We start from the raw sequence: 24339 nt of genomic DNA on the forward strand, positions 1-24339 counted from the left end.
CAAGGGTTTGGTAGCAGTAGGGCTGCAGAGATGCTCTGTGAGAAGAATCCAGAAACTGTTCCATGTCAGGTCAGAGCCAGCTCCAGAAGGGATCAGCTAGTGGCCAGAGCTGAGCCAGTAAGAAGAGATGGTCGTGTCCTTGGAAAAACAGATTTTGGAAAGGGACCCCCACCCAAAACAAAACAAAAACACTACACAACAGCAGCTGGGAAAAAGGGGTGAGAAATGAGAGAGAAGCAGCCCCTGGAGGTGCTCCAGGCAGGCAGCAGCAGTTCCCCTACAGCCTGTGGAGAGGCCCCTGGTGGAGCAGGCTGTCCCCCTGCAGCCCATGGGTCCCACATGGAGCAGATCTCCACGCTGCAGCCCCCCCATGGGTGGAGGAGCCCCCGGTGGAGCAGGTGGATGTGGCCTGGAGGAGGCTGCGGCCCATGGAGAGCCCCCACAGGAGCAGGCCCCAGGCCGGAGCTGCAGCCCGTGGAGAGGAGCCCACGCAGGAGCAGGGGGTCTGGGGGGAGCTGCCGCCCACCTGTGGGGGACCCGTGCTGGAGCAGTTTGCTCCTGGGGGATGGACCCCGTGGGACAGAGCCGTGTGGGAGCAGCTCTTGAAGAGATCACGACCAGTTTGGGAAGGACAGCATTTTGTGGGAGGGACCCCAGGTGGAGCAGGGGCAGAGAGTGACCGTGAAGGAGCAGCAGAGATGAAGCTTCAGGGACTGACTGCAGTCTCTACTCCTCGTTCCCCTGCACCACTTAGCAGAGTTAGCAGAGGGTGGATGGAGGGAAGGTGTTTTTAGTTTGCTTTTAGTTTCTCCCTGTTTTAATCTGCCAGTGATAGGCAATAAATCATATTAATCTCCCTATGCTGAGCCTGTTCTGCCCATGATGATAATTGTTGAGCGATCTCCCTGTCCTTATCTCAACCCATAAGCCCTTTTCCATCATGTTTTCTCCCCTTTCCTCTGTGGAGAGGGAGTGAGAGAGCAGCTGTGGAGGAGTTCAGCTGCCCAGCTGAGTAAAACCACCACACACACACTTCCCTTGATCTTTTCTCACCACTGAATATAGCGTGAGCCTAAGGCCCCCAGCTTACAGAGGTAGCCATTAGAGATAACCACATTCAGGAAGGAGGCATCCTGCTCTGGGTTTGTCAAATAAGGCTGCAGGGTTTTGGACACATTTCACTATTTTGGCTTTAATCTCCCTCCTTCACTTCACTAACTGTATAACAGACACTGTATCGTTTTACATCACTGTTCTATTGTGAAGATAAATTCAATAACAACCGGAAAGTTTCTAATGACCGCTTTACTGTGGAAAAAAAACACGCAAGGGCCCAGCAGTAATTAGTAACTCAAATTCTGCATGGAATATAAAATAACGTATGGTAAATAAGGCCACACATAGAATTAAGGGTTTGGCCTAGCCTGTGCTTTAAATGAATAAAGACACAGTGGGAAATAACATATACAATAACGTAAATAAAACCGGTAGCAGTGACTATATGCGAAGGAACCAAATTAGGGTTGGAGGCCTTTAATTCTAGCATATACCAACTTTGTCAAGGTTACTTTTCTTAGAATGGGGGCTTTGGTTTGTAAGAAATATTTCAAAGAGTCAGAAAAGTATTTTTATTATGTTTTTTAGTAATCTTATGCATCAAGAATGAAAAAATTGTAATCTAAAAAAACCTCATTTTCCTCCTTAAAAAGGTCAGCAGAAGATCAGATGGATACAATCACTCAATGTGGAATTTGCAGTTTTCCTCTAGCTTGATATTGGCAACTCACTGAAAACAAAACAAAACAAAAAAACCCTCTAACTTCAGAAGTCTAAACATCTATAGATAAAGTCAGAGCTACTCACCTTAGTCTCTCTTTATAAAACACAGCTAGAAATCTCCAGAGAAGTGGTTTGCCTGAAATGACTTCACGGAACCACAGGCTTGAAGGACTACTTAGTGTCAGTTATGGCACCTTACCTTAACTGGCTCGCCTGAACTCTTGAGGTACTTAAGTCTCTCCACTGATTATCAGTGGGAGATGGGGCTGACAAATTCAGTGTTAAGCATGAGCTTTTATATACCTAAATTAGGGTGCATGAATCCACCCTAAATTTCTACATACAGATATGGTAGCTATAAATATATGTACATTCAGTAGCATGCATGTTCATTTTTAATACTGGACTTAAATGAAACATTATTAAAACTGGTGGATGCAACCTTTTGCTTAAGAAAGAGACGGTCTCTTTTTAAGAAATAGTCACAGCCTACACCTCAGAAAAAGGCACACATCACTGCCCAAAATAACACATAGGACTGCTCTACGATCTTTGTAAAAGAGTTGGTTGGCAGGGCACCGCTTTAGCATAAGTAAACCAGAAACAGTAAGAACGTGTGAGGCCTATCACCGGAAAAGTTAAAGGGGAGCAAAGCAGAGAACAACTGGAATCAGCAAGTGATCGGTAGGCACACACTAGAGCCTCCTTCTATTAGTTCATTTTCAGTTCATGAGGTGTTAGTTTATAATGAATCATCACTGGTAATGCTCTTAGTGCATGACTCTTGTTTTAAGGCTATTGCATCTTACACTATTTCCAATACATTCCAGTCCTCCGGGCCATTCATTTCCTCTGGAGTGATACTTCAGTGCTGTTACGCTTTTCAATGATTTTCTTAATGGATGGTTGGCAATATCGAAAATTTCAGCCTAGATGAGTTCCTTATTTTCCACTTAAAAAACAAAACAAAACAAACTGTAGGAGAAACAGCCTACACATTTTGGAGCCAAGCAACATAGCCAATAGTATCTACCAGCACAAACCAGGATAAAAGAAACAACAAACATGCATTTGTTTAACAGTATTTTATGTTCACATCAGTCACAATTTCAAAGCTGTGTACCCAAAAGCCACAGCAACCCGCAGTGTTTATATGGAAGGCGCCAAAGCTCGGTGCTGTTGAAGTGGTGTTAATGCAACCATTTCCAGAATTAGCTAGGGTCATTACATAAAATAAAACTAATATTTTCAGTCTGAATATAGCTTAAAAGCATGATATTCAATTAATACATTTAAAGTAAAGATGTTTCTGTAATTAGAAAAATGACAAAAAGTCCAATGAAAAGTTACCAGAAAGCTGTAACTGCTACTTATTTTTTCAGATTATCTTCAAACACAACGAAGTAAAAATTAACTGAAAAAAAAAAAAATTCAGCTCTACCACAATGCATGTAACACTGCAATAATTTTGATCAACCTAAGTTTCCACGTTAAATAAGAACCTTGCAAACCCCCTGTATACAATGAAAAGAGAATTACTTTTAGCCACTGCAAGATTGAACTAAAGGGCACCTAACTACATTAGTAAGTACACAAGAAAAAATGAAATTGTACTTATTCAGTACAGGTCAACGATTAGCCCCTTCTCTGTAACTCAGGAATTTCAAGTTCACTTTAATCTAGTGTAATTGAGCTAACCAGCTCTTACATTAAAAAGTAATGATTAAGTTAAATTTCTTGCAGACATTCTGTACCTAAAACAAACATTCCGTATGCCTCTGGCAAAGAAGGATTCTAATTATAGGATTGACTCATAAGATGAAAGGTTGCACAAGTTACTACTAGAAACAAAAGTATGGTAAACTGGTTTGAAAAAACATATTGAAATTCTCATACTCTGCAGTTAAGATGAGAATTTTGTTTTGTAACTGTACTTAACAGTGTCTAGGAACAAAACTAAATATGCTTGCAAACTGCTTGTTCTTATTTTATGTGAACAAACCAGAAGTGAATATTGCAACTACAAAGCTCATCATCTACAGCCTAAGGAATTTTTTAACCTAGTAAAAAAAACAGCTCTCTACAAGTTTTTTTTTTTTTTTTTTTTTTACTACACAAAAACATGCAAAACCAAGTATTTTGGTCACTCTCAATTTGCTTCTGTTATATAAAATATAAAATGCATATTTCAAGGGTTCATTGCATTATCAGGCAATGAAACCCTAACTTAACTCTTCATGCAACACTTCAGTCCCCGATTTAAAAGGAATCATGAAAGAAACGCATCATCAAGGCCCCAGACATCTGTGGGGAGGGATACACAAGTTCAAAAGCAGTTTTGTATTTCAAACTGAAGCTTCCACTGGGATTAGCAGGCAGGGTTGCCAGCTGTGAGTTAGAACAAAGATAAAAATTCTGGGATTCTGCCCTATACGTTACCATGTATTGATTCAATATAACCTTCTGAATGCCAGATGAGCACCACTTATGTAAACTTCTATTAACAGATGAATGAGCTTGTGATGTGAATTAATTAACTAAACAGAATGTGATTCAATTTATTTTAAAATCATACGCTGACATTTCCATTTTAATCTCAAGCTATGTATTTTTCATCATCCTACAGAAAGCAATGAGGTATGTATGCTCAAAGAGATTTACATTGGAATTCTGTGCTCTTAAGTATATTAATACGTACTTTAGCAGATAAAACGGGATTACGCATAATTAGTGAAATTCTCATGCTGAAACTACAAAGCCAATGCCTTTCAGTGCAATTCAGCTTGGTCCAATATAAACTCAACTTTAAACAATCTGCTTAAAACTTTACTGGATTATGCTCATATTGTATATATTACATTTTCACAGATTATGAACAAATAGTGTTGCAAAACAGTATTCCACTCTTAGTTTATTGTATGATTTCCATTTGTACAATGTAAATCATTTATATTACCTTTATTCACTCCAAAAATCATTTAATGATTAAATTGCTAACTGCTTTCTACTAACAGTAACCTAGATCAGAGTAGATAATAAAAAATCTACTCTAATATAAAAATTAAGGTTTCAAACTTGTAGTCTTCAAATTTTCCCTTTTCCCTCCACGACCATAACAAATAAGTATTTTCAAGAGGTCCAGAAACTGCCATTTTTTTTTTAAACATTGATTCCCTTTCCCATTAAACATTTCCCTTTCCCTTTAAACATTGATTTCCCATTGATTTCCTGATTTTCTGCTGTTGAAGAATGTGGTAAGAACTTATGCTACAACCTTCTCAGTATAGGCACTAATGTAGCTCCCTGTGCGCTATTAGATCACCTGTTCTTGTAAAAACAGAAAATTCCTCATTTGAGGTCTCTGTCAGGATGGACAGATATTAGTCATCAGGGCCAAGAGTTTTTAAAAGGAATAATACATGACAAAATTGCTGTATATACGGTGTTCACTTAGGAAACCAAACTGAAGAAGATATAATTCTAATTTTATGTTCCTTAAGTTAGATCTTTAAAATATGAGGTGTGCAGTAATACTTTAACCTACTACTCCTACTCTGAAATTATTTTTAGCAGACAGAAAAAACAACCGTTGCTCTTATGGGCCACTGACAACACCTTCAGTACATTTCAAACATTTAAGTACTAAAATCAATTAAAGACAAATTATCTGTTCTCAGAAACATGACCTTAAGTGCATAGAACTGTACCCAGTTCTTGAGGAAGGAATTTATCCAGATTATAATTCTGAGCTGTATTGGATTAATCAGCAGAAAGAATCCATTTCAGTACAACATATTCATTTGGGATGAAGATAGCTCACTGGTTGAAATGAATGGCAGATGTAAGGGAAGATAAGGCTTTGAAACTCTGACAATCTTAATTTTTAGCTTATTATCAATGACAATCACAAACTAAGATGACAAAACACACGTGTGAACTAATAACATTCCTTGTAAAATACTCTAAAAGAAGGAGGAAAATGCTTCCCCCCAAGAAGAACGCTAAACTGCCAGGAAGGAAAATTCTTTCACAGTATGATGTGTGCATTAAAGAAATGATCCATATACTTGATGATAACCAGCAAACACTCTGACAGGTGTTCAGCCAACAAACCCAATTCAGCCAAATCCAAGTGGATTCAGAACTTAACTGATACAGATGTAGAATGACAGATAAAGTTTGGCTGTCAGCAAGAAACCAATTCCTTTCCTACCTATAGCCTCTTACAGTCTCAGGGACATCTGTAAGGGTCAATCAGCACATATGGGTGGGACATAAGCCCACCAATTCTGGAAGAGGAAAACTTCCAGCAGCCCATCTGTGGCACATCACAATCTTACACAAAGTAAAAAGACATGAAAGACCTAGTAAGTGTTTTTTGTTGTTGTTTTGTTGGAAGACCTAAGGCATTCTTCAGCTACCTATAGTAGTGATCTTCACAGGTCTGTGCCATCAGATAGACAGTAAACTCTGAATCCTGGAAAAATACAAATATCTTAATTGGCATATTAAGATAAAGAGTGTTCTACCTCTTTTTTTAATCACTTACTAGCATCAACAGCATTTTGCGTAAAGTGTATATGCATGACTGCCCCCAGGTAAAATGAAGGAGTGTTATTACCAGACATAAAAAGCATAACTTTTACTTTTGCCAGGACAAAGTGAGCTTATTATATTGCTTATTTATTTAAAGATGGATGGTATTCACCGTCTGTGCTTCAGTTTGGGCTTCCTTCTTCCATTAAGTAGATCTCTTTATGATCAGACAGATTTCACATTCAAAACCCTCTGTTCACTGTGAAAGTTTCCATCTACATTTTGACCAAAATAAAAATTTTCACAACACCACAATTAAGGATGTTAGATGGATAGTGTGTGAAAACAATTTAACAAATAACGTTTTCCTTAAAGAAAAAACACAAAGCTATTATATGTAACAAATGGAAAAAATTAACAATTTCCTTCAAAAATGAAACAAATAAAAGGGGGAGTCAAAGCACATCCTTTTGTAGCACCTCCAGAAATAAATATTACCAAGCTGTATGTGTTAAATCTAAATTTTACTTAGCTTTGCCTTGTTATTGCGAAGTCTATGTTAGCAAACCATACCTTGATCTTGCATATGCCACAGGAACATTTGTTTTTATCTCAAAGGCATTTTGTGTTTTTAAAAATCCTCAGAAAATATTTTTAGAGAACTACAGATGCAATTACAATAAAAGAAAGAGAAAAAGATCATTTTCTGAGTGAAAATGATATAAAACCATACCAGCTAATATGAGAGAATTGTCTTTTCGTGATTTTTTTTATAATGATTTGTTCCCTAATGTGCAGGATTACTCCTAATGCATTGAACTTCTCCAGTTCAATAACTCTTACTTTAGAATGTATTCCTAATGCTCCCCTTAAACTTCCATCCTATCATTCATAAACAAGTTTCTGGAAAACCATGAATTGCATCATACTTTCCTTCCTGTTGACCACATTTTTTCTTCTTCAGAAAAAAATAGATGGGGTAAACTCCTTACGTGTTTTTTTCCCTTTTTTTTTTTTTTTTTTGATATGCATTCATTTTTGCTAAAATTTGCATACCCTTTACGCAGCTTTACTCATCTTTTTTTTTTTTTGCCCCAAACTTCTGATGAATATTACCAACAGACCTACTTACTATGATCAGTCTTACTGCATCCAGTAGGACAAAGGTAGTGAGAAGCAGAACAGGGGACTGCCCATTATTTGAGATTAAAGAGCAGAATAATTGAAATAGAAAGTCTGACCCAGTCACCTGTGCTTCACACAAGCAGGAAGCAGGGAAGAAAGCTGGGCTGATTAGTCAGAAAAATCATTTAAATGGAAATTAATCATTCACTAACTTGCAGCTTTACTTTAAGAATCCAATTGAATCTCTTAACTTTATTTGAACTAATTTCCATTCAAGAAAAGAACAGTGTTATTGGTAAACTTTCATTAGCATATCCAAGCAGCAAAGATAAGTCATAAGTTCTTAGAACAACTGAGCTATATTTGGACCATTCATTTGATAAAAGCTTGTAACTAGGATCACAGAAAAGACAGATCCTGCAATGCTAAGCATTGCACTGTCTATGCTGCATACACAATGCTGGGAACCTACTTATGATATAAGCAGTGATTACACATTCAGTCAATGCAATAAGGAAAGAATCCTGGACTTTTTGAGGCTTGAAAGTTATATTCTGAACGCAAAGTTACAGAGAAAAGGATTCCCAGCATAGAAAAATATTACAACCTGATTTGCCAAGTTTGGCATCAGAATACACAGTAGATCAGATGGTCCTGAGATGGGTGAGAGACTTTTCTGTTTGTAGATCCTGATAGCTTCAGTGCCATGAGGGCACAAAACTGCTCAATGCAGCAAAAATTTTTGGATGACTACTGAGGAGTACAGAGAACAACATGGGTACCTCCTTAAACTCTGATTCCATTGTGTCTTTGATGGACTATGATACGGATTGAGATCTGTCTCTTTCAATTAGGCCCCTATTAAGAGCATCCTAAATTCCATCCTAAATAAAAATTTCTTTTCACATGTGAAATTAAGTCACACTTGAGGTAGCAAGCACTAAAATAAAATAAATTAAATACGTGACTGACTACTATCAAGCCAGATAGCAAGAGCTTCAATGAAAATCAGAAAATTTCAAACACTTATTAGAACTGCTGAAATTCTTCAGGTCACTGTCCTACCATATAGAGCTCTCATAACAGCAGGAATGATGTATTAAATACATCTGTTCTACTGAAGTTACTAACTAGTATGGGAAATAAGTCATCAGAACAGCTTTCACACCTACAGCTTTACAGCACTGAGCTGTATTGCAGCTGATTGGAAGTCCTTCTGATAAAACAGGTTTTCCTTTGTAAAGACAGAACTGCATGGAACAAAATGTTCAAGGGTAGTGCGCAAGAAAGCGGACAAAAGTCAAACAGCTTAGACTGTCTGGAAATGTGGGCTTTCAAGTTCTGATTCCTTGGTAAACTCTCTGCCTAGCTACACAGAAATTCTGCTGTATTTGGGAGTTGTAATTCCTTGACAGGGTTTCCTAAATCCTCCAGCTTATCACAGGAATCCACAAATCCAGGCTGGTATCACTTTGCAAAGCAACATGGGATGCTTTCTTAAGTATTTAAAAAATGCAATGTCATTTCAGTGTTTTCACATAAAATTTTGTTCTATGGGAAATTCTTTTTTTCCCATGAAAATTATCCTCACCTTTTTTAATTCCTCCTCCCCCCTCAAGGAGTAGATGGTGGATATAAGTGAGGGAAACTTCTATTTCTGTCCAGGTGTCTGCCTATTACCTGTAGTACCTGCTTAGTGATAAATATCTACACAGTGAAGTACTTCTATAGATAGAGGCATAGAAATGAAAGGTACAAACAACATAAGTTACTGAAAATAGGCTGGGAATGTATATGCAAAAAAAAAAAAAAAAAAAAAAGCTATTATCTGATCTAGGCAAGGAGAAAGTTTTGGAAAGTGATAAAATCATGATATGAACCTACATTTTCCCCTCCATTAACTGTTTCAGAACTACTGTAACTGATTTTGGTGGTAACGCCTCTGTTACTAGAAGGCAAAATCTGCCTCCTCTTGGTTTATAGCTTGTTGTTTTGGGAGGAACGCCCAGTGTGCAAAGCAAACTGAAGATAGGAAAAGGAGCTGTTTGACTAAGTTGTATGATGTGAATCTTTCCCCAGTGGGTCAGAACCGTTGCAAAAATTAATGCCAAGAAAATGAAAGCATTTAGGCTCTCTAGGTTAACTCCCTTTGATCAATGATGAGTGAAAGAAATAACACTGTAATAAAACTTTATAAGACATGAAGAGCAATTCTCATCTTTCTGAAACACCTAGTCAAATTTGTTTCAGACTTCCTGAAGATAAGTCACCCTACCATCAGGTCACATATGGAAAATATCAGACGGACTTGTTACATTTTTACAAAAGTATACAATTCAATTATGAGATAATGGAAAGCTAATGTCTGTAATAAAAGAGTACTGATATTTTTAAGCTAGTGATGCTATTAGCTTTACTTAAATTAGCTGTCAGTCCTTATGACTTTTGTGAAAGGCTTATACAACATCCCAGCTGCTTTCTATCTATCACAGTGTCCAACATGGACAAGAGGATTATGAGGAGACGCTATATGTCACCTCAAAACCACTGAAATACAAAGGACATACATGTTGAAATAGAACCAAATAATTAAGATTGGTTTTACTTGTTACATACTTTCAGATGCTGATTTCCTACCATGCACATGATAATGCCCACCTCCAAAAGCTGCTTTGCATTAGTAAAATAAAGTTCACTATATAAAGCAACCAAATAAGAGTTAAAGAAAAAACTTAATAGTTGGCAAAACGTTATCTGGAGTCCCACACCTTTCAAATCACAATATTCTGTAAACATAGAAAAGAACAATATGACAAAATGAAAATTCCACTACGTAAATAGAAGAGCTAGTGTGGAACTGAATGTCATCCAAAAATTACTCAAGATAAAATGCTACATTTATTTCTTTGACATAAGAAGAATTCCCACTGTCTCTACTTCCCTGGATTTTTTTTTTTTAACCACTAGCAAAAGCATTTTATAGAATACATACATGTAGCCAGCAAGCTTCCATTAATTGCATGCTACCCCCATTAATTTATCATGCATTTTGCCACCCTACAATATTCTGCAGAATGTAACTTCTAGCTGTCTGTCTTCTGTGCTGAGCTACTTTGCTCTGAAGTAGTCCTAGTACATCCCAAAGATCCATTACATCCATGTGAAAGTTTACAGAATCACAGATCCTAATCTTGTAAATTCAAGTAAGATTTATACCAAATCTTACTTTTATTATATTATCTATGTTTAACACCAGGACGAAGGAAATGCTATCCAATTTTAGCCCTTAAATAGTATCTTTCATTACTGAAACAATGAAAGAGTGGGATTCAGCTGCAGTTTGGACACCTATGATTAATTCTCAGAAGAGATTATTCTGTAATCTCAGAAAAAAAAAGAAAAAAAAAGAAAAAAGAAAAAATCCGTAGGAGAAAACTGTGAAGGGAGCTTTTCAACCTTAGTGGAAGTGCTCAAAATGTTGTACAGGTCCTTAAAAAAAGAAAATTTAACGTAGATGAAATACAAATGCTTAATATAAGAACGTAATGTTTTCACTATGATCTGCTATATGCATTGTCTCAATGAGGTATGATCCTTACTTTTATTCTTCATCTTAATAAAACTTTTTTTTTTCAAGTTTGAAATTGCTATTGGAGATATTCTTTATATTTGAATCTACTATCACTGAAATCAATATCACAAGACGTGGCTCATGACAAAAATAGTAGCATATTTTTATCTGAGTGCAGGATTATTTCAAACGCACATGATGTTACCATCAAACTGCAGATATTTCCACTGCTGTGATTTATTCAACAAAACATTTCTGCTTCATTGAAGCAAAGAATGCATTTATTTCCTGGAACATGTAGAGGCGAGCTTCCCAAGCTCCACGTGGAATGGTATCCCGCCCCCGCTCCTGCTAACCCAAGCTCACCAGTGCTCCTTGTTTTATGCCATGAAGAACAGCAGAAGAAATCCTGAAAAACTGAGTAAGAACTGACTTAGGTTGGACATACTTTTTATATTAGAGGCACAAGAAGGAAACGCACAGGAAGTGGAAGCAGGGACGTGTGGCCTGGGAAGAGCACAGGGATGCTGTCCGGGTGTGCAAGGATGGGGTCAGGAAAGCCCAGGGACAGATTGAACCGAACTTGGCATGGGATGCAAACAACATGAGAACATATTCTACAAAGACGTTGCTCAGAAAAGAAAGGCCAAGGAGAGTTCACCTGCTCTGACAGACGAGAAGGTAGAACTGGTAATGACAGATGTGGAGAAGGCTGAGGTACTGGACAGGTTCGTTGCCTCAGTCTTGACTGACAGTCAGGCTTCCCATGTCTCTCAAGTTCCTGAACCTCTAGGTGGTGGCTGGGGGAGCAAAGTCCCTCCCACTGTAAGCAAAGAGCAGGTTTGAGACCACCTGAAGGAACTGAACAGGTACAAGTCTGTGGGGCCCAATGCCATGCATACCAGGGTCCTGAGGGAACTGACTGATGGAGTTGCCAAGCCTCTCCCCATCATAGCTGAAAAGCCCTGGCAGTCAGGTGAAGTCCCAGGTGACTGGAAAAAGGGAAACAGCACTCCCAGTTTTTAAAAGGGTAGAAATGAGAACCCAAGGGAACTACAGATTGGTGAGCCCCACCTCTGTGCCTCAAAGGGTCACGGAACAGATCCTTCCGGAAGCAATGTCAAGGGAACACGCAGGACAAGGAGGTAATCTGACACAGGCAGCATGGCTTCACCAAGGGCAAATGGTACCTGGCCAATCTAGAGGCCTTCTGTGATGGAGTGACTGCATCCATCAACAAGGGAAGACCAACCAGCGTCACCTACCTGGACTTCTGCAAGGCCTTTGACGCTGTCCCATGTGACATCCTGATCTCCAGATTGGAGAGAGATGGACTTGATGGGTGGACCATTCAGTGGATAAGGAATTGGCTTGAAGGTCACACCAGACAGTTGTGGCGAATGGCTCTATGTCCAGGTGGAGTCTAGTAATGAGTGGTATCCTTCAGGGGTCTGTCTCGGGACCAGTGCTGTTTAGTATCTTTATTAGTGACAGACAGTGGGTTCGAGTGCACCCTCAACAAGTTTGCAGATGACACCAAGCTGAGTGGTGCAGTTGATAACACCAAAAGGAAGGGATGCCATCCAGAGGGACCTGGCTTGACAAGTGGGCCTGTGTGAACCTAATGAGATTCAACAAGTTCAAGTGCAAGGTGTTGCATCTAGGTGGGGGCAATTCCAGACATGAGCACAGACTGGGTGAGAGCAGCCCTGTGGAGAAGGACCTGGGGGATCTGGTGGACAAAAGGCCCAACACGAGCCAGCAGTGCGTGCCTGCAGCCCAGAGGCCAACTGCGTCCTGGGCTGCACCAACAGAGGGGTGGGCAGCAGGTGGAGGTAGGGGATTGAGCCCCTCTGCTCTGCCCTGGTCAGGCCCCACCTGGAGTGCTGCATCCAGGGCTGGGGCCCCCAGCACAGGAAGGACGTGGGGCTGTTGCAGTGGGTCTAGAGGAGGACCATGAGGTCAGAGGGCTGGAACACCTCTCATAGGAAGAAAGGCTGAGAGAGCTGGGGATGTTCAGCCCGGAGAAGAGAAGGATCCCAGGAGACCTCATCGTGTCCTTTCAGTACTTGAAGGGGGCTTATAAAAAGATGGAGAAAGGTTTTTCTCAGACAGATACTGATAGGACAAAGGGGAATGGTTTTTAAACTAAAATGACTAGATGTTAGGAGGAAATGCTTCACTCAGAGGGTGGTGAGGAACAGGTTGCCCAGAGAAGCTGTGGATGCCTCATCCCTGGAGCTGTTCAAGGCCATGCTGGACAAGGCCCTGGGCAAGCTGATCTAGTGGTTTGTTTTGAACTGAACAGAACAACAGGAAACACTTGTAGGAATAGTTGACAGAGCCAAGCTAAGCTGATTAAAATTAAAACAATGCAATCATCTGCCATCCTCTTATGACTAAAAGGGGGGAGGAGGGGGATACGCAGAGGGTATGGCTCATTATGATTTTTTGCCTATTCACTACTACAGATTAGCTGAAAACATAATGCTTGCTCAAAGAAAGTAATATCTTTGGAAAGTCTTCTGCAGCCTTTCATACATCTCTCCTTCAGTTTGCCAGCACATGTGTTTTAGGTTTAACAAACTCATTAGATTTAAAAATAACTTTAAGAAGGTAGGTTTTTTTTTTTTTTTTTTTTTTTTTTTTAATATTATTAAATATTCAGTCTAGTTTACTGAGCAATTTCATGAACAGTTTCAGAGTAATCACTGGGACAGCACAACACTGGCCTGAACAGGCAGGAGGGAGAACTCCGCAAGCCTGAATCGCTGTTGAGAAAAGAAAGCATCAAACCACATCTACATCAGTGTTTCTCTGCTGCGCAGACACCAGTTTTGGACAAACTATACTGCCTAGATTTCAGAAGTTACACCTGTGATTGACTGGATTTTCACTCTACTTCCCAGTTTAAAATTACTCCTTTTCTGTCATTCAGCTGAGACTTAATGTCTACTGCTGAGCAAAACATCTTCGGTTTAGAAAGGAAATATAAATAGTAATTTAAAAACATGCTTTCATTTCTAATCTAATGTTTAGAAGCTACCCCATGTATGGGATTGGTATTTACAGTTTATTTACCTGAACTAAGCAAATTAAAGTATAACTATCATTGTGTATTTAAATTTCTGACATCCCAAAATACACATAAGTCATTGCCTCCCCTTTAAAGTTTACACAAAGGTGATAGCAATTCTCCTGGCCTCTAATACTCTTTACTTGCTCATTATAGAACCCTTTCAACTTTGCCTTTAGCAACTCACAAACTCATTTTTTCATGAGTAAATATTTAAACCAGATCTGTTTTAAAACGTCTGCAGAAAGAAAGAAGATAAAAGCAAGTACTCAGATTTATAGCTAGCTGGGTAATAATCAACTGCTCCTAGTGCTGAAAGGACTTCATCCATGCCTCAGATTTAACACAAACCTTTAGTGCAGGCAGGGGGCTGCGAGCCTTTGTGTTCTTTTGGTAATGTTCTTAAGCAAATAAAAATTTGCCACACACCTCACAGGACAATTAATTCACTGAAACAGGACATTTAAGTTTTTCCTTTTAATGTGTAATGACAAATATTAGTGCAGCTAACTCGTATTTCTGTTTCACAGTGGAAAGAAAGAAGGATAAGAAAGGTAGAAAATTAGAACTTCGCCTGCTGATAATTCAGAGCTTAGCCCATACACCTAATGGCTTGTCTTTATTTAACCTCAGTTAATGTAATCTTAAATATTTTAACTATCAAAATATATTCATTACCAAAATAAACAACACCTTCGGTGTTAAGTGGGAAAAACTTACTTTCACACACTTATTTTTTACTTCCTTGTAGAAGCATGCTTTCTGTTTAGTCTTGAAACAGAGGTATTTCCCCCATTTGGTGGGGAATGTTAAGTAAAGCTTTCATAAACAGGTTTTAGTTCATTTACCGACCACTCTAGGAATAACTTCTGAGGCTGCTCTGAGGAAGGCAAATACATTTGCCTTTCTTTTTGCACTAGCACAAAACAGAAATTAAAATTAACATGATGGCATCAGGACTGGACTCAATCAAGTGGTATGACCTGTCACCTGATGACAAACCTGTCATATAAGGGAGCCTTCTAATAACCATGCTACACTTGCTTAGATGTATTCACAAAATGATTTACTAACAAGAAAACAAGCTGTTAAAAGAATCATTCATTAACACGACTAATTTTTGCCAAGCTCTCACACTAAAGGAGAAAACATTCTAAAGCAAAAAAAAAAAAAAAAAAAAAAGTTAATTCATCTTCAACAAGAGGTGAGAAACACTTACAGTGAGGTTCATAGGGAGGAGGGGGATCGCCACAAGGAACACACTCCATATCTTGAAAGCCTCCAAGCTTGGTCTTCCTATAAAAGCTAGAAGACAAAGGAATAATTCATAAAGACAAAACTGTATTTTTCCTCCAAAAAGTAACCATGTGCTTGAACATTATGTCAAAGTACTCTATAATCGCAAACTTCTGACAGGCTGTGTCCTGATGCAATAACAGAAAATACAAGTACTATGTAAAGTAGACATTAATTACTAAGTACAGAAATAAAATTCTAAATCTGTTTGTCCACATTCATAACGACTCTAATCTTACATTCAAAACTCTCCCTAACCAAACAAGATATGTCAAGGTAGTTATCACCACCAACAGAATACAATGAATCAGCCAGTGCTTTCTAGTCAAGATCCCTAATATCCTCCACTTCAGAGAAGGGAAAAAAAAAAAAAAAAAATCACTCAAACTGGTTAATTAATGTACTCATACAGGAGGTTATCCAAAAAAAAAAATAATAAAGTTTTACCATGCTGTGTAACAAAATCTTCAGAAAAAAATGATTTTGATCTATTCAGCGGATGACAAAACAGTAAAATGCCTTTTTGGAATTATATTTTAACAAACCAACTATCCTTCTCTGGCTTCTCCTTCTCCACCATGAAGACCTTTACCACCAACCAAAATCACACTGTGTATGCAAAATCACAGCATGCATGCAAATTAAGGAAGTCACCACATGAGTCTCAATCTACATTATCCAATACTCCATGTTGTTTTCATGTTCTCACTTGCTATCTAGAATTTATGAAGTTCACACTGAAGTCCTTCAAGGTATGAAAAAATTGCTTTTGGAAGCAGAAGTATCAGTCAGATGATTCATAAAAATAGCAGCAATGGAAGGCCACAGGTAAACAGTAGAATAAAACTCTAAAGCAATGAAACGCACCAGCTACTCATTCCTAAACAAATTAATGCAAAAATGATGTTAAAATCCCTAAGGACAGATCCCTCATATCCAAGGACAGATTTTATTCCAAAGACCCTTCAAGAACGTTACTGCTGAGGTTATGTTTGAAGCTTTTTGACTTCAGTGACAGGAAGAAGGCTGCACACATAAACCAAGCATTAAGAGTAGCATCAAATGAAAAAGAATTTTCTGACATTCTTTAGAGTCTTATATCTCAAGTTTGTATTAGAGTATGACATCAAAGAACTTATCTAAAATACCTTCCTAATCAAGTAGGTCTGGCATTTGCTCAACTAGTCATTAGTACTGAGATAGGATCAGATGTGGTCTGTTCAAGTAGAGTATGTGAATTACGTGTTTTCTGTAGTGGCACATTAAGTGAAAGGTACTAACTCTACTTGCGTTAGATTTTTAATACTGCAACTGCCAGTATATGGCAGCATATGCCAGTAATATGGCAGCATACGACTGCTAAAATATGAAGACTGTACCAGCTAAAGCAAGCAATTTTCCAGTTGCCCTAGAAATTCATTCTAACAACATGCCTAGAAACAGCTTCACAGACTTTAAGACTGAAGGGCTATGATCATTTACTCTGAATGAAACGTGTTAATAATTGTTTGTAGCTGACATGGTCACTGCATCATTTTGAAACTGAAAAACAGGAAATAGCACGTTGGAAGACAATGCAAAACAGATACAATTACTGAGAGATGAAACATTAGCTGAACTATTTTGTTTGGCTAGGTGCATATTCCACTCTCTTCGGCAGCATCTTAGCTGATGGCCAGGTATGAGTGGTGCCATGTTCCACACAGTTTTGCTCCCGATAAGGTCCAGACTAGATGACCTGTAACTCCCCTAACCACGTTTCCAACTTTTCTGCCAGTAAAAGCAGGTTGTGTCAACAGCTGTCAGCTCAACATATATATAGACCAGAATACTGAGAAGCACACCCAAGGTCCCACCATTTAGATTTATCCCAAATTCATGTTTTATTCTGGCTTCCTTTTTCCTTCCTTTCTTGCGTTGCAAAAATAATTTATATTTACACAACGAAGTTCTTTTGTTTAGCTATCAACTAAGCCCTAAAATACATATAAATTAACATGCAATAAGAACGTAATTAATCACGTGGCCTTAAGCGGTATCAGACACCATTGTCAGTAATATCTAATTCCTAGGGCTGTAGCCTTAAATGGACTTGAAAGCTAGTTACCGAAGTTTTACTAATTGTTTTTAAATGAAAAGACCTCACTTTTGGCTCAAGAGGAGAGAATTAACTGTAGGAGCTTCAACAGTATTCAGGTAGTTGATAGCTGGTATTATAATAATTATAAAAATAAATAGCTGTGATATTATCTATCTATCTATCTATATATATAGATAGATAGATATATACACACCCACACACGGGGGGGGGGGAGATAAATGCATGAACTCTTAAGCATTTCTGAAATAAATACATTGGAATTATAAAGGCTGTTACAATTTCAAATCCATTCTCACAACCTACACTTTTCAACTATACTACCAACCCATAGTTCAAAAAAGGCATCAGAAATATCTTTTAACGAAGTCACGGCAGATATTTATAATCGTGGAACTTGACACAATGTAAAGAATTTTTGAGATCTTACAACTTAATACTACAAATGGAGAAGATTAGAAACAGAAACATGGGATGACTGGATCAAACAAACTAAGCACAGCTTTTGATTTATAACACAGTAGTTTCAGTGAGTCTCCACACTGTTATAATTTGTTCCAAAATATTTCCTTCAGATCCATTATTTTCAGCCAGGATCGTGCTCTATGAATTTACCAAAATGGTGACAGAAATTCAGGAACATGAACCAGTCATGACTTTTAACCTAAAAATATATGTGTATGAGAATTATTATGCACTGATGCAAGGAGACAGAAAAAAGCAAGTAAGCAATGGGATCAGTCTTCAAGAAGGTAACTGTGTATGTTATAACAAACTAAGCATTTTGAAACAATGAAATAACTCACAAGTAACACTCAATATTTGTTTTTACTCAGGTATTGTATAGATAATTCTCTAATAGGTAGGTAGTTATCTGACTATTTGGATAGATGGGATACTTAAGATAGTAATTCCGCAATTGGTTGCTCAGATGATATAGGAAATTACTGGCAAAGCCAAGATTAGAACATGATACCTTCTTTCAGACATAAAGGACCTATCCAAACATTCACCTGGAAAACATCAATGTTAGTGCAAGTTAGTTTTGAATTTGTTCAAGTCTCATCTCCAGAAATGGCCTTACCCGGGTAAACAGTCTCCGCATAGTGCATTGCTGGTGGCAGAACAGTTGGCCTTCTGAAACCGGTTAACTAGCGCACAATCCAGACAAGGCTTGCACTTCTGAAAGCCCCAGTCTTCCTTGAATCTGTTTGGCCTGCATGTCATGCACTGTGCATCCTCCCCATATCCAAAGCCGCATTCCTGTAGGGATTAACAAGCAACAGCAAGCTATTCAGTCACTGAGAGCGTGAACAAGAAGAGAATGCTGGGATAAAATGAAGACCTAGCGTAATCATTACTGAGAGTAGGTCTTTCTAGAGACAAAAGCCATCCTTTCAGCAAGTTCAAATGTGTCTTCCACTGCTAATAATCTCCCTTACTTCTATAAGTAATACTTAGTCATCCACTTTATTCAAGAAACCACTGTGTATTTGAATGATAAAGGGCTTCGAGGACTCCCACAGTTTCATTATTACTAGCTTATGGTAGAATTATTGAGCTGTCTGTTTTTTAATTAGGTCAGTCATGTGAAAGTGCAGAAACTGGGACAAGTGAAGTATAAAGGCACTTACTCAGTTACAAATACAGCAAAGAAGCACTTTGATATTAAGGTTCATAGCTAAGGTGAATAAAGTTAATTGCCAAATAGAGTGCACTGATCTTCAAAGGCTTAGAATTTCTGTTACCAAATAAAACAGAGATGGTTAATGAGATGTTGCTGAGCCACTAGGAATTTCAGAAAAATCAAGCCGCTTCAGTTCTAACAGCTCTTAACCTGTTGGCAAAGTAATAGCTCTAGGAATCAGAGGGATGCATGCTATTTTACTATAGAAGTAATATTGTTATGGGTGGTTATTTATCCCCAGATTTAATTATTTTAAGAAATTCTTTCCATTCATTTGCAAAAGGACATCTAATACAACTGACAGGCTGCAAAGAGAACCACTGTATCCAACAGTCCCCAAGAGTTTGAGGGATTGGATTCTGTAAACTGATTATCAAGAGCTATCAATTAATTTAATTTTTGACACTTTTTTTTTTTTTTTTAGAAAGAGATATCAGGTTACTAGGAGCTGTTACATACTTTTCTCATTCAAATATCCTATTAATTTTTAGCAGTACTTAAACTGGAGGCATTAGGGACACACCACATCATGTTAACAGGAATCTGTCAAGTTGCTGGGAAGGCCTTCTTGGGAAGGGAGTAGGTGGGAAAGACAGCACAAGGACCTCTTTCTACCACATGCTGTCTTAGTGGAAGTACAGGGTGTCTTCCCAAGGGAAAATCTGCAAGAATTCTTCAACTGGGGCAACTTAACAAGGTTTCCACCAGTTTCCTTCACAACATATCCAAGTTCCATGCATGCAAATATTTTTTTTCCCCCCATCAAAATCATCCACCTAAGCAAACCTGCTGCTGTAAAAGGTTTTGTTTGTACTTGACAAATGTTTTCTGGATTTTCCAAGGCTTTGCCTTGAGAAACCATCTATGAAACAATCTGTGATGGATTCAGCTGATATGCTTTTAGTGCTTCAGATATATGATAAAGTATCAGAAATAAGCAAATTCTTGAGATGCATTTTACTAGACATACTAAGAATTTGCTATTTTTTTACGTTAAAAAATATATATTTACTATCCTCTGAAGGAGAATAAATACTCAAGTACACAGATAATTAGCAATTCTAAGAAAACAACTGCAAATATACATTAAAAATACTCCTGTTCCTTCATCTCTAGACCCATGAACTGAATAGCACATATTGGAGGAAAGCTTAGAATAAATTTTAACTTCTAGCTTTTTTTTTTTTAAGCTGAAATGTAATTTCTTGCTATTGACTATTATTTATATTAAGAAGCAAACCAACAAGTCCCTGCAGTTAGTGAACAAGAAAATCATATTAAACTTTTATATACTGTGCTGTGTGCTCCTCCTGGGAGATACTGCCCCTAATAAAGCTGGTATGCAAATGGCAACACAAATACTTCAAATTATTTTTAATTGACATCAGCCACTCAGCATTTTCCTACCATATTATTCCAATCTTCCTGGTGTCTGTTACGAACCGATGTCAAAACAACGGTGTGGTTCTAGCAGTTCTATTTTATGTTGTCTAAAAATGTCTTACACAATTTCATCCACATAATTGCAGGGCCTTACATGAAGGTTCACGCTTACCGCTGAAGACTGGAACCAGACTAACTTCTGTTATGCCTTTTTTAAAAAATTCTAAGTATATAAACTTTTTCATTGAATCTCATTATTCCTTACCTTTTTTTTTTTTTTTTTTTTTTTTTTTTAAAGTGTCTGCTCTATAAACTTTCATCCAAATAGTAATGTTATATGCTATGTAATATAGCTCAAACTTCGTGTATTTGGATCTTTTGATAAATCACTTGGAAACAGTCCCTCCCAAGTCCTAGAAATTTTCAAATATAAGGCTTGAATTAACTTAATTATAAGTTTTCCTTTCCAGACTACCTTTGAAGTTTCTGATTAAAACCAAGCAAAAACCAGGAAATAAAGTTAAATGCTTTTTAACTCATTCACCCAAACTACTCAAGCTTGAGTAAGCTGTTTCTAGCTCTAACAGATCTCCTTTGCTATAGTTGGATATGTGGCCACATCTTAGTGGTCTTTTGTAATGCAGAGTGGTTTACTATTAAAGCAGTAAAATGGGGGATGCAATATAAAGAAGTCCTCTGCCCGAGGAATTTACCATCTCCAGCCTTGTCAAAGATAACACCCAGGTCTTTGCTGGGAATTCTGCAGATGTAATCCATAAGAAATGTAACCTTATGTATGTGAGCTTTATCTTCACATAATATTTGAGGTAGTTAACTGTCTGGCAGGTGCAAATAAATATTTAAGCTTGTAAACCCAGCAGAACTTCAAACGGATCTGTACCCATAATTAACCGCATTCCCCAAATTGAAAGATATTATTTAGATGATGGATTCAAACCCTTTGAATTTTGGGGCTTTATAATTTAGTAGTCCAGCAAAGATACAAACAATTGACTGTTCTTCTTTTATCAGTACATGTGCAAAACTGACGTGCATCAGTCTTCTTAGTGCTCTATTAACAAAGTTGTCAAGTTATACGGTGGATGATTTGGGAGCTGTTCAGTTCTCTCCTTATCCCTCCTACTGTCACACCCAGGTTTTGAAAAAAGTGCTGATCTCCTGTGGCACCTCACCTCAAGACTGCAGAAGAGAAACTTATAATCTCCATTAGCCAGATTTCAAAAAAATACATAAGTAGTTTTCATGCCAGAAATAAAGAGCAGGAAAATATAAACTATATATCTTTTTGTGAAGCATGCTCTGAAGAACACTTAGCCCATTCTTCCTATTTCCCCTTTGCAATGCTACCATCATTGCTACCAGTAATATTAATGAAAAATTTCTCTTTCAAATGAAAAATTAATCTAGAAAACTGCACTAAAAAAAAAAAAACTCAAAATTCAAAGGCACTTCTATTATATGGATTATAATAGATAGATATGGATTATAATATATGGATTATATTATACAGCTTTCACTGTCACAGTACCTTGATATCTCATTATCTTTAAAATGTGTATCCCTAGAACAACTTCATTCAGAAGTAGGTTTTACTAAGGTAAAAAGTGAGATTACTGCTCAAGGCCACCTAGGCATCTGTAGTAAACTAACTCAACTCAAAACTTGGTTTCAGGCTAAAAAAGATTAAATGCATACAATCCAAGCATTTCTTAAAATACTACATTGGCAGCTTTAAACATTTTCTTTCAGTATACACTGCCCAGACACTGACTCAGAAGGAACAGAATCACAGCAGACTGACTATAAAGGGTAATGGAACTAAGTGGTATGGTTTTTCCTTAAAAGTTGAATGCAGCATAGAAAGTAAATTAACAGTAAATTAGATTTGAAACATTCTTTCAACTAAAATAACCTCTAATTTCATTTAAAAATTCTTTCAGGCATCATTAAGATTGCAATCTGTCAGTACTTTATACAGTTTGTTTCTAGTTCCACTGATTATTCTCAACCTACAAGAGTCCTTAGACTGCACAGTACTGAGGAGCTCCACTTAGGCCATCATGATTACACGAATACTTGGATATTCTCACAAAAAAAAAAAACATTCCAGTTAAGACACTTTTCATGGCCTTGTTAAATAGTGCACACTTTTGGCTTCCAGAAGTACCTTAGGGCTGCCGATCTGCCTCATCCAGACTCCAGTAATCAGCTGTGTCTGTCAACAGAAGTCACAGAGCAGGACAGGCTGCAACAGTGTGCTGCAAATGCAAGATCTGGCTCCTGTGGCAAAGTGTCAGAAAAGTTTCATGCTCAGTAAGATTTGACATGCCTACTGCACGCAGCTGCTCCAGCTTCCAGCAGATTGACCCTGAAACACGTGTTAGCCTCCGCTGTGCCGAGATAAGGCAGGCTTCTTCACAAGCAGCCCTCTTGCTTTCAAGTTACAGTCACTGCTGAGCACAGCAGCAGCTGCTCTCAGTAACACCACTGGGACAACATCAGATACAGCACACTGCCACATTTTCTTTGTGAGGACTGTGACATTCATGCGCAGCTTCAAACAGTACCTTTCTGCTTAATTCATAATTCCTTTCCTGAGCTGTGAAGCAGGTGTCCTTTACCTTCATCACATTTCTGGCACAAGGAAGCAATGTATGATGCAAAGAATCACCTCGAGGTGCCTCCATCCCCATAAGCAACAATCTCCTGGTGACAGTACTTATCATCATGCATGTGGTGACAATGCTGGCTTAAGGCATTCTCTCCCTTTCATCTCTTCTTTTTCTTCCTCATCGTACACTGTCCTTCCTGATCTGTACTGACACAACTGATTATGAGGCTGGGCTGTATGATAATCTGATCATGAGAACGATCCGGGTTAAAAGTGATCGGTTCAATGATCTGTTTTCTAGTACACCTTAAAAAGCCGCTGCGTTGGCACAACTGCATGGCCAGGCAATGCGCTGCAGAATGGACTTACTGCTGCCACAACTGTCAGTTCAGTGCTCCTGAACTACAGGCTCGGGTGTCATCTGCTGACAAAACAATCCAGAATTCCACTTGAAGTTCTGAGTTGCAACATAAGCTTGATGAAGCTGAGACACAGATTGCTTTTTCATATGAAAATTAAAAAAAAAATAAAAATTCATAAGAGCTACAAAGAGATTGAGAACATTTGTACAAACAAATTCTAGTGAAAAGACTGGAAGGACTCAAACCTTTCACTTCTGTATGGGGAAGTTTTCAGGAACTGGTTGTGCCTTACAGCAGCCAAAACTACTCCAGTTTGTTTCTGTGCTAGATGTGACTTCCATAAATTTGAGTCATGTATAAGGTTTGATTTCTACAGAGACAAATTACTGGTAAGATAGGATGAAAAAGACTGGCAGTTTGAAGCCACTTAAAGAACAAAAGATATTCAACCACTTGTGTAACCATATGAAGCTTTATTTTTTACTAAATGAGTGAAAAATGAAATAATGCAGAGCCACATGAAGTGAATTAATACAATCATTTTAGCCTCCCTCTCTAGAAGAAAGTACCCTTAGGAAAAAAAAAAAACAAAAACAACTCAAAAGCAAGATATTTCAGTGGTTCTAAGGCTTCATAAACATCCCACATTTCTAAGGATAGAAAAGGATACAGTGATTTTTAAGAATCAACAAATAGAAGTAAACAGAATGAGGGGAAAAAAAAGCTGATGTTTTCGTTCTCTTCCCCAACAATGGTAAATAACTGGTACAATAACAGCTTTCCTATGATTATAA

At 37.9% G+C, this 24339-nt stretch overlaps 1 protein-coding gene across 3 annotated transcripts in view; it reads right to left on the reverse strand.

Annotated features, from left to right (window-relative positions):
• Positions 1-24339, reverse strand: part of TNFRSF19 (TNF receptor superfamily member 19) — a 62772-nt gene that overhangs the window by 20084 nt on the left and 18349 nt on the right. For all 3 annotated transcript variants that reach the window (XM_032207909.1, XM_032207910.1, XM_032207911.1), the window contains 2 exons: positions 18566-18744; positions 15307-15392 (listed from right to left, as the gene is read on the reverse strand). In XM_032207909.1, the coding sequence (XP_032063800.1) occupies positions 15307-15392; positions 18566-18744 (265 nt within the window). The remainder of the gene's footprint in view (positions 1-15306; positions 15393-18565; positions 18745-24339) is intronic.

This window comes from Aythya fuligula, chromosome 1, assembly GCF_009819795.1.
Source record: "Aythya fuligula isolate bAytFul2 chromosome 1, bAytFul2.pri, whole genome shotgun sequence".
NCBI classification, from domain to species: Eukaryota; Metazoa; Chordata; class Aves; order Anseriformes; family Anatidae; genus Aythya; species Aythya fuligula.